This window comes from Sander lucioperca, chromosome 2, assembly GCF_008315115.2.
Source record: "Sander lucioperca isolate FBNREF2018 chromosome 2, SLUC_FBN_1.2, whole genome shotgun sequence".
Lineage (NCBI taxonomy): Eukaryota > Metazoa > Chordata > Actinopteri > Perciformes > Percidae > Sander > Sander lucioperca.
Window position 1 is genome coordinate 35,521,689 of NC_050174.1, and position 12,500 is coordinate 35,534,188.

The 12,500-nt window shown below is 44.0% G+C and overlaps 1 protein-coding gene across 2 annotated transcripts in view; it reads left to right on the top strand.

Annotated features, from left to right (window-relative positions):
- The window catches only part of rorb (RAR-related orphan receptor B), a 39,135-nt gene that overhangs the window by 19,641 nt on the left and 6,994 nt on the right, over positions 1–12,500 (top strand). Inside the window, exons 1-4 of one of the 2 annotated variants that reach the window (XM_031317286.2) lie at positions 7,006–7,380; positions 8,182–8,267; positions 9,637–9,778; positions 10,975–11,406. In XM_031317286.2, the coding sequence (XP_031173146.1) occupies positions 7,362–7,380; positions 8,182–8,267; positions 9,637–9,778; positions 10,975–11,406 (679 nt within the window). In that variant the 5' untranslated portion in view covers positions 7,006–7,361. Of the gene's footprint in view, positions 1–7,005; positions 7,381–8,181; positions 8,268–9,636; positions 9,779–10,974; positions 11,407–12,500 lie in introns of those variants that run through there. The other variant, XM_031317287.2, reaches the window with a different exon arrangement.

The window sequence follows — 12,500 nt, forward strand, 5'->3', positions numbered from 1 at the left end:
AGGAACACTCAGGAAGAAAGTGGAGTGGATGGTGAACACTGATAGCTTATTTTCAGAGTGTATCGACATCAGAGCACGAGCTCCGCAGTTGTTGTGATGTAACAAGAAGTAGGAGATAACTAGTTAACTGGCAGGAAGCTACGCTCGGCTGATTTTTAACGAAGTGCAGATACAACAGAATATCAACCCCTGGGACTCCAGCCGGAGTCGCGTTTGCATTTCTTAAGTGCCTCACATTTGCAGAAGTTCTAGTATATTTATTTTATTTAAAGCCGGGGAGCGGAGTTCGTCTTTGTGTGTGTGTGTGTGTGTGTGTGTCGGTCGGTCTGTGTGTGTGTGTGTGTGTGTGTGTGTGTGTGTGTGTGTCTTTGTGTGTGTGTGTGTGTGTGTGTGTGTGTGTGTGTGTGTTGCTCTAGGTTTGTTGTAGATCCAGCCCGCAGGCTGAAGGAATGAAACATGCATGTGCAGTCTGCCCCTCTTCACACACACACACACACACACACACACACACACACACACACACACACACACACACACACACACACACACACACACAGAAACCAAACATGTAGAGCAGCACCTAGTGGCGTTAACTTGCTGTAACATTGTCAGTAAAGGCAGGGAGAGCTGCAGAGATTAATAGATTATTTGGTTTTTTTAATGCAAAATTAACAGAAGATGCTGTTTTTGGTGTGTCCTGCCCTGTTATTCATAGCAAACCAAATAGCTTCTTTAATCCCGTTTTGGACTCAAGGGACGTCACGTTGGGCTTTGGGGAAACACTGATCCACATTTTTCACCATGTTCTGACATTTCAGAGACCTATCTACTAATATGATTGATTGACTCATAATTTATTTACGTGTCATGCCACTGAGCAGCCCATCCCAAACGGAATTACATGACACCAATATCACAACAGTTAACTCAACAGCTTCCAGTCCAATGTCCACACACACACACACACACACACACACACACACACACACACACACACACATATACACACACACACTCACACACTCACACACACACAAAAATGTCACTTTGAGACAGAGAGTTTGTGTGTGTGTGCGTGCGTGTGTGTGTGTGTGTGTGTGTGTGTGTGTGTTGGGAGTGTGTGTTGGGAGTGTGTGTGTGTGTGTGTGTGTGTGTGTGTGTGTAGATCCAGAGAGACTTTGAGACATGCTTGTTCTAAAAAGTCTGCGAATAAATAAATGTATGTTCATCGACCGTTATAATCCATTCATCCAGGGAACAATCGACAATGAAAGTAATCGCTGGCTGCAGCCCTAACGTAACGTTAACGTAACATTAACCTAACGTTAACGTTACATTAACGTATTGCTTCTGGGTTGCTCTTTTTGTCTTTTTTTCTGCAGCACATTGTAGATAATTAGGACTCTATTTAGAGAGAGGAAACACTCAGGAGACCCTCACCTCATTAAAAATCAATTATCATAACACACGTGCCAGCACAGTGCAGCCACACACACACACACACACACATCCACAGACACAAATGCATGCAAGTGCGCACGCACACATCCACACACACACACACACACACACACACACACACACACACACACACACAAACTCAAACACAAACAGACGCATGCACGCACGCACGCACACACACACACACACGCACACACACACACACAGACAGACGCACGCACACACACACACAGACGTATGCACGCAAACGCACACACACACACAGACACACACAAACACACACAGAAACACACGCACACAGGCACACGCACACTAACGTGTAAACTCTCAATGACGTGTCATGCTATAACAGCTATCTTGTTCTTCCTGACATTCCCCTCTAGTAGTTCTCTGTGTCTTAGTCCCTCTCAAGAGATTGTGCAGTCAGCTGTTACATCATAACCTCAGCCGAGGACGCCGTCAGTCACTCAGCTCGGACCGGGTTAAAGGGCAACTCCCGCTAGTCTTTCAACCCATGTTCTTGTATCAAACTAAGAAAGTAAGTGTCTGACAACATTATGAAAGGATCCTTACAGAGATAGACCTTTTAGTTAAAGAGTAAGATCCTTTTAGTTTAACATGAAACAGCCCCAAAATCACCATCACCAAACTACACCAGACTCCATGTAAATAATCAGTGTTTTTAGCATCGTAAAACACACTTCATTCAAAGTGGACAGAAACTAAATTAAACTACCAAAAGTCGTCTTGGTTCATCTTTCCACTGTTCCAACAATCACCACTCTGGTTTGGTTGAAATAAACCCTTAATTCACCCATTTACATGTGGAGATATGCTGGCTCTATACACACTAAAAGTAGTGATTATTTACATGGAGTCTGGTGGAGATATGCTGGCTCTATACACACTAAAAGTAGTGATTATTTACATGGAGTCTGGTGGAGATATGCTGGCTCTATACACGCTAAAAGTCCTGATTATTTACATGAAGTCTGGTGGAAATATGCTCGCTCTATACACGCTAAAAGTACTGATTATTTACATGGAGTCTGGGGAAAATCTGGCTCTATACACGCTAAAAGTACTGATTATTTACATGGAGTCTGGTGGAAATATGCTGGCTCTATACACGCAAAAAGTCCTGATTATTTACATGGAGTCTGGTGGAGTTTGGTGATGGTGATTTCGTGGCTGTTTCATGTTAAACTAAAAGGATCTTACTCTTTAACTAAAAGGTCTATCTCTGTAGGGATCCTTTCATAATGTTTTCAGGCACTTAGAATAATAATATAATAATCTGACATGACCTGACGTGTCTTTAATTCTGCCGTAATCCATCGCAGCGAGCCTCGGCCGCTGAGGGAGGACGAACACACCGATGACATCACTTCCTCTGAGGAGTGTGACAGCTTAGCGCGTCATCGCTGTGACAGCCAGACGAGTGCAGCGAGGGGGTGGTCACCCTGGCAACAGCGATGCCGTCATGACCGTCTCCCTATATCCTACCTGACAGTCGCCGCCGGCGACAAGCATGACATACATGCACTCAACAAAGCACACACCCACACCCACACCCACACACACACACACACACACTTTCTCTTACACACACACAATACACACATTCTCTTAAACACACACTTTCTCTTACACACACACACACACATACACATGCACACACACACACACACACACACACATATTCTCTCTCACACACACACACATGCAAACACACACGCAAACACACACATTCTCACACACACACACACACACTTTCTCTCTCACACACAACATATTCTCTCACACACACACATACACACACACACACACACACACACACACACACACACACACACGCACACACTCTGTCAAACACTCGTAGATGCTTACGCATACTTTATCTCCCTCTAGTCTTTCTATAAGTCTGAGACGCTCTGCTCGCCGTGATTATGGGACACAAAGAGGAGGACAATCTCCCGTGGGCGACACAGAAATACAGCGAAGATATAACGTTATCGCTGGAAAGAAAAGTGAACACACACACTGCTTTAAGGTGGAATAATGTACAGAGCTTTTTCTACAAAAACAACAGAAATAATAAGTATGTATATCCACATATCAGCAGCAGCAAATGTTGGTCTAAACTCAAGACATTCATTCTCTTGTTTTCATGATTTAATCCAAAAGTTTGAGAGAAACTACCGCAAGCAAAAAGCATACAGCAGAAGATTTAAAGACAGATTATTATTCTAAGTGTCTGACAACATTATGAAAGGATCCCTACAGAGATAGACCTTTTAGTTAAAGAGGAAGATCCTGTTAGTTTAACATGAAACAACCCCGAAATCACCATCACCAAACCCACCGGACTTTTAGCGTGTATAGAGCCAGCATATTTCCACCAGACTCCATGTAAATAATCAGTACTTTTAGCGTGTATACAGCCAGCATATTTCCACCAGACTCCATGTAAATAATCAGGACTTTTAGCCTGTATAGAGCCAGCATATTTCCACATGTAAATGGGTGAATTAAGGGTTTATTTCAACCAAACCAGAGTGGTGATTGTGAACACTGGAAAGATGAACCAAGATGGCTTTTGGTAGTTTTATTTAGTTTCTGTCCACTTTGTATGAAGTGTGTTTTACGATGATAAAAGTCCTGATTATTTACATGGAGTCTGGTGGAGTTTGGTGATGGTGATTTCGGGGCTGTTTCATGTTAAACTAAAAGGATCTTCCTCTTTAACTAAAAGGTCTATCTCTGTAGGGATCCTTTCATAATGTTGTCAGACACTTAGAATAATAATCTGAGTCTGTCAGCGGCAACAAACAGAACTTTTAGTGGACGCTGACTGACGGTTAACGGTATACATTGCAGCTTGTTGTGAGCAGTAACGGTGATAGGAATCTCTCTGTGTTGTCCTGTTTATTACTCATGTGTGGTGTGTTGATAGCAGGCATGTGCCGGGCGCAGCTGACCTGTTTTACCGACTATAAATAGCGTGTTTCGGGCCACGTTCATTGACAGCTCTGTGAGTGCGGTCCCGGTCCACAGCGCTCCGCTTTGACCCAGTTTGGAGCCGACTGGAAATGGGTCACAGAAAGTCCAGAAGTCGCAGCACGAGCCACGCCATCTTTAGCACACGCAAGTGTGTATTTTTTTGCAGGATGGTAGGGGAAGGCTCATCCCTGATTGGCTCGCCCTGACATCACCCTGACCCTAACCAATCCCACTCCTCTTGCCTAAACCTAACCAACCCAACCAGAGTAGGCGACGAGTACTAGCCATTCAGGGACGAGCTCCCTAATGAATATCAGTCCTTGCAGAAAAATGCAGTTTTTATATCAGAAATTTGGGTTTCTTTCAACCGAATTTTCAAAAGAAATAACGTGGATGGCTCCCTACAACGCTCTTCACAAGTTTCATTCAATTTCATCGCATTTACATTTTTTTTTATTTATAAGAAAACATTGAAAAAATTGACAAAAATGTTGTGAAAAAAACACAAAAATGTCAAAAGGTGAAGAAAAAAACGTGACACAAGTGTCGAAGAAGACGTCCAAAACGTTGTTAAAAAAGTTTAAATTTTGCCCCCGAAAACAAAAAAGTTGCACGGTCGACGGGAAGACAACACAAGGGTTAGCCAGAAAAATTTAGAGTTTTTTTGTGATTGTTTTGGGCTAAAATCCTTGATTATGCGTCACGTTTTCTTAAAAAATGTGATGGAATATGCGGGATATTTATGCAATTTTATGTGATGAAATTGCGGGAACTTGCAAAAACTGCGGTTTCATCACGGCTTCATCGCGGGGTTTGCAGCTTTTCGATGATGTTCACGTCGCGTAATTACGTCACTTCATAACGTTCCCATGGCAACAGGGGGAAATGGCTGCTCTTGTGTGAAGTAAACGCAACATTTTTCAACTTTCTGCTAAGATATATGTGTGACATTTTAGCAACAAAAATGCGGGGATTATGAAATCATGCAAGCCCCGCATATTTTGTGCGGAAATCTGCAATTTATGCAGCGAAAGTGCGGCGTATTTGAAAAAATGCGTCCCCCCCCCGCATAAATATGCAGACTTTGGCTGATTATGCATTGAGTTATGAGATCACATAATCACGTTTTTCTGGAGGGACTGAAATATTCATGAGTCTTCCCCTACCATCCTGCAAATTATTTTTTTCGCTTAGCACACAGAGCGGTACTGCGTCCATAGGTCATTCATCGGCAGACAACACTGGTCTATTGGTTAGGGACTACGTTCATCTTGAATGACTTCTATAAAGATAAGTACAACAAAGCACAATGCAACAGGCACTCAGGACGGGACAGAGTCCACGGGACAGGCTGGCTCTCCCTAAAATATCGTATCATAAACAGAAATAAAAATGGATAGAAAGGCTATTCCCTTCTGATCAATGTAGGAGAACAACTCATTGTTACTCCCCACACACACACACACACACACACAGACAGCACACATGCACGCATACACACCACACACAGAGACACACACACACACACACACTCACACCACACACACACAGACCACACACAGACACACACACACACACACTCACACACACACACACACACACACACAGACACACACACTCACACACACACACTCACACCACACACACACACTCACACCACACACAGACACACACACACACACACACACACACAGACACACACACTCACACACACACACACAGACACACACACACACACACACACACACACACACAGAGACACACACACACTCACACCACACACACATACACACACAAGAAGTAATTAATTCCAATTCCAAATTTAACACTTTAATCTCAGAGAATATCCGAGTTCAGTTCCCGTAAATTTACGACTTAGATCTTGTTTTTGTCTCCTAATATTACCCCTCTCTCGTGGGTCCGTAACATCATATTTTTTCAAGGGGACGTGGCCCATGAACTAAAATGACTTTGACGCCCCTTGGTTAGGGTCTGTATAATATATATATATATATATATATATATATATATATATATGTGTTGTCACCATGTCACCATGACAACACACATCAGCAACCACAATCGCAATGTTGTTTCTTACTAAACTGGCCCGTGGTGTCTCTGCAAAGAAAATACACGGTAGAGATCATTCACATGAATCAGCTGACACTGTGTGTGTGTGTGTGTGTGTGTGTTAAAGCAGAGTTAACGATGCTTTAAGTGTAAAGCTGAGGTGCAGGTAGACAGCAGTGTCTGTGTGTTCCCGCTCAGTCGCTAAAACAGAACTGTCTCCATTGATCCTCATATGGGATTATCCAATTATACATACTGCACACTCATTCCTCCTCCATGCACACACACACACACACACACACACACACACACACACACACACACACACACACACACACCTCTCTGCAAACACCAACTCCAGCTGCAGAAGCAGGTTTTGTATCGTTCTTAAGGGGAATCAATTAGGAAGAAGGAATATATAAAACTGGAAAAACATATTTTCCGTTCTCCCCGTGACTTTGTGTGACTCTAAACTTCTCAGAAAGTTCATAAAACTTGCAGAATGCGGGAGGGACTGTGTGAGGAGATTACACGTGAACGTCTATTTCAGCTGTGGCTAAGCCCGTGCTCATCTGAGGAGGGAAATAATTTAGGATTAGATGGGCTGTGTAATCTCTTTATAGACGGTGTGCCATCTCAGCAGACATACCTGCCTACCTCTACATCTCATACCCCTGAAGGCACCGCGGCTCTCTCTCTCTCTCTCTCTCTCTCTTCACATGCATTATGGATAGTAAGACATCCAAAGATGCCAGCTGCGTCTGCGTGTTTCACTGAAAGACTTTCTGTTGTTCACGTTCTGTGCCTTTCGGCTGGGACTGTACATGGAGCTGCCGATACACAGTGAGTACAACTTTAACGCAAATGACAAGTAGTTGAATTAGGACACCTGGGAATTAAGAAAAAGCTAAATACTAAAGAGGTTGTGGAACTGGGAGAGAGAGAGAGAGAGAGAGAGAGAGGCCTTCAGTAGTTTGTCATTCATTTGTGAAGACATGAAGGAATGAACTTTGTTACCGAGGTCCAACAGCGTACAATATAATACATTTCTCAGTGTCACAGATGAAATAGGCCTTCTAAATAATAAATAATAATCCAAATGATGGGCAGACTTCCTAACCTGCAGGGGTCTCCCATCAAAAGAGACACACACACACACACACACACACACCCACACACACACACACACACACACACACACACACACACACACACACACACACACAAACACACACACAGACACACTCACACACATGATGAATCAAAAGGATTAATATTATCAAAATAGTTGGAGATTAATTTAATATTTGACAACTAATCGACTAATTTTTGCAGCTCTAAGTGTGTGTGTGTTTATCGGACCTACAAATATAAAATACAGTCCGAACACACACACACACACACACGCACACACACACAGACACACACACACACACGCACACACACACACACAGACAGACACACACACACAAACAAACACGCACATAGACACACACACACAAGATAAATCCATACGTATGAACAGAACTATCCTGCCATTCGGTTTAAGATGAAATGAGAAACTTCTGTAACGTTATCACATGTCTCCCTCATATGGTGTGTCTATGTGTTTTAACAACGGTCTTGTTCTCCGTCTCTCTGCAGCCCAAATCGAAGTCATACCCTGCAAAATCTGCGGAGACAAATCCTCAGGTATCCACTACGGAGTCATAACGTGTGAGGGATGTAAGGTGAGACCTCAGACACCGGCTCATCAAGTCCTTTCTGTTGGTTCGTGCCATAGACTGTTAATATGAATGGACAGAGCATGGGTGAGAGGGAGGAGAGAGGGAGGAGGAGTGAGGGAGGAGAGAGGGAGGAGAGGGAGGAGAGAGGGAGGAGAGAGGGAAGAGAGAGGGAAGAGAGAGGGAGGAGTGAGGGAGGAGAGGGAGGAGAGAGGGAGGAGAGGGAGGAGAGAGGGAGGAGTGAGGAAGGAGAGACACCCCCTGCTTTATCACCGATTTTAAAATCAACGAGACCATAATTAAAGAATATTAACATCATTCTGTGTTCCAGAAGACTTCAAACTAGCGATTGAGACCATCAAGTAATTATAAAAATGTTTACTGAGGTAATAAATCAAGAGAGATGTGGGTCACTTTCTCACAGACTTCTACAAACTGAACTCCTTTTGCAACTGCACGTGTCGCCCCCTGCTGGAATTCAGATAGAAAGCAGGTTTAAAGTGCTCATATTATGCTCATTTCAGGTTCATAATTGTATTTTGAGATTGTACCAGAATAGGTTTACATGGTTTAATTTTCAGAAAACACCATATTTTTGTTGTACTGCACATTGCTGCAGCTCCTCTTTTCACCCTGTGTTCAGGTCTCTGTTTTAGCTACAGAGTGAGACCTCTCACTGCTGTAACATCTTTGTTGGCAGTCGCACACGCTCAGTAGCTAGGTAAGATCACATGATCAGTAGCTAGGTAAGATCACATGCTCAGTAGCTAGGTAAGGACTACATGAGCTAGCTAGCTGTTTCTCCAACTTCAGTAGAACAAGGCAGGATTAGCCGGGAGACTTCTTCTAAACGAGGGCTCACTTCCAACTTTGTGTGGAATACCTGCAGAACAGGGACATGGAAGTAGTTCTGTTGGAGATTTTGGTGAACTAGTGTGTGTTGTAGCAGTGTTTTGCCATTGAGAACGAGCTAGCATGCTAACGGTTAGCCCCCTAGCCCCCTCGTCTCAGCTAGTGACGTAGAAAGCCGTGCAGATTGTGACCAGCTCACCCAGAGACTGAAGGCAGGACACATTCAGAAACCGTATCTCACTCAGAACAGCATGGATGGTTGTTTTCAAAGTTTGTATGTGTGTGGAAGCACCAGAGACACAAAATCAAAGAAAATGTGATTTTTTTCATAATATGGGCACTTTAAGGAGTCTCCCCCTGCAGGAATTCAGGTATAAAGCAGGTTTAAGGCACTTCCATATTTGCAGCACTTCGCCGAACCGGATGCTTTGTCCATTGATATTTACAGTCTGTGGTTTGTGCTCAGAAGTTGAGCGCTGAATGTGTACGTGGTTACTCACGTTGTCTGTGGACGTGCGTGCAGGGTTTCTTCAGACGGAGTCAGCAGAACAACGCGTCCTACTCGTGTCCCCGCCAGAGGAACTGCCTCATCGACAGAACTAACCGCAACCGCTGCCAACACTGCCGCCTGCAGAAATGTCTCGCCCTGGGGATGTCCAGAGACGGTGAGAAACTACGTTATTTTCATCGTGGGTTATGCTCTGCATGAATGGATGAGTTGTTAGGTCTCTAAAATGTGGATCAGTGTTTCCCCCAAAAGCCAGAGATGACGTCCTTACGTCTTGTTTTGTCCACAACTCAAAGATCTTCAGTTTCCTGTCCCAGAGGAGAGAAGACACTAGAACAATATTCATATTTAACAAGCTGACATCACACTAGTTTACCTGTTTTTTTCAGGTTATTTTAAAATTATCTTCAGATTATTTTCACGTTATCCTCACGCTATGTGAACACACACACACACACACACACACACACACACACACACACACACACACACACAGAGACACACACAGAGAGAGAGACACACACACACACACACACACACACACACACACACACACACACACAGAGACACACAGAGACAGACACACACACACACACACACACACACAGAGACACATAGAGACAGACACACACACACACACACACAGAGACACACACACACACACAGACACACAGAGAGACACACACACACACACACAGAGACACACACACACACACACACACACACAAAGGCATACACAGACACAGACACACACACAGACACACACACAGACACACACACACACACACACAGACACGCAAACACACAGAGACACACAGAGACACACACACACACAGACACACACACAGACACACACACACAGACACACACACACACACACACACACACACACACACACACACACACACACGCACACACACACACACACACACACAAAGGCACACACAGACACACACACACACACACACACACAGACACACACATACACATACACAGACACACACACACACACAGACACACACACACACACACACACACACACAGACACACACACAGACACACACACACACACACACAGACACACACACACACAGACACACACACACACAGAGACACACAGAGACACACACACAGACACATATATATATTGAAATAAAAAGAAACAAACAGGGAAACACATAATAGATATATATGAAAACATAAAGCAAGTTAAAAGATAAATCCAAACATTGGGTTTAAGATGAAACGGGGAACTTCTTCAGCGGTGCGTTAGGTGTTTGTGATTCAGCCATCCTGAGGAAGCTGAGAGCTTGTCACAGCTTCCTAACACTCGTTGTGTCCGTGTCCGTGCAGCGGTGAAGTTCGGACGCATGTCGAAGAAGCAGCGCGACAGCCTGTACGCCGAGGTGCAGAAGCACCAGGCGAGGCTGCAGGAGCAGAGGCAGCAGCAGACGGGCGAGGCCGAGGCTCTGGCCCGCGTCTACTCCTCCAGCCTCTCCAACGGACTGTCCACGCTCAACCACGAGATCGGCGGCACCTACGCCAACGGACACGTCATCGAGCTGCCCAAAGGCGGCCACGGCAACGGAGGCGGAGTCCCTGGGGGGTATTACGGGATGGATTCCACCCAGCCGTCTCCGGACCAGTCCGGGCTGGACATGTCAGGCATGAAGCACATTAAGCAGGAGCCCGTGTACGACCTGACGCCGGTGCCAAACCTGTTCAGCTACGTAGGCTACCAGGACAGCCAGCTGGGGCCCAACAACGTCAGCATGGGGGAGCTGGGTAAATTCATTTCCTCTCTTTTCAACAATTCTCCAGTTGACCTGTCGCTAAGTTAGGGCTGTGCAATTAATCAACATTTAACCCAGGGGTCACCAACACGGTGCCCGTGGGCACCAGGTAGCCCCCAAGGACCGCATGAGTAGCCCTCAGGCCTGTTCTAAAAATGAAAATTGAATATTGACATTATCTGTTTCCCACCTTGTTAAGTCATTGTTGATAATTATTGATAATGAGAAATCATTAACGTGATCAGTGTCTTCACATAGATGAGTATCATTAATCATTAATAATCATATATAACTAAAGGCAAACTGAGCAAATTAGTTATTTCAGAAGAGTGTATCAAACTGGTAGCCCTTCGTATGACTCAGTACCCATGAAGTAGCTCTCAGTTTCTAAAAGGTTGGTGACCCCTGATTTAACCAGTCCCTCCAGAAAAACGTTATTATGTGATCTCATAATCATTTTTTCAAATACGCCGCACTTTCGCCGCATAAATTGCAGATTTCCGCTTGCATGATTTCATAATCCCCGCATTTTCGTTGCAAAAAAGTCCCATATCTCTTAGCAGAAAGTTGAAAAATGTTGCGTTTACTTCACACAAGAGCAGCCATTTCCCCCTGTTGCCATGGGAACGTTATGAAGTGACGTAATTACGCGACGTGAACATCATCGAGAAGCTGCAAACCCCGCGATGAAGCCACGATGAAACCGCAGTTTTTTGCAAGTTCCCGCAATTTCATCGCATAAAATTGCATAAATATCCCGCATATTCCATCACATTTTTTAAGAAAACGTGACGCATCATCAAGGATTTTAGCCCAAAACAATCACAAAAAAACTCCACATTTTTCTGGAAGGACTGGATAATCATGATTATGATTTTGGCTCCCAATGATCACAAAAACAGAATAACTGAGAAAAATGATGTTAGCTCATTACGTTCTGCAAGTAAACTCTTATTTTCTCTCGTGTTCTGAATGAAAAAATAAAGTTTTTTGAAAAGTATTTAGGCAAAGTTCACAGCTGTATGTTTACTGTTGATATATTTAACTTTTCCCACTGTTTTTTAAGTTCAATAATTGCGACATCTT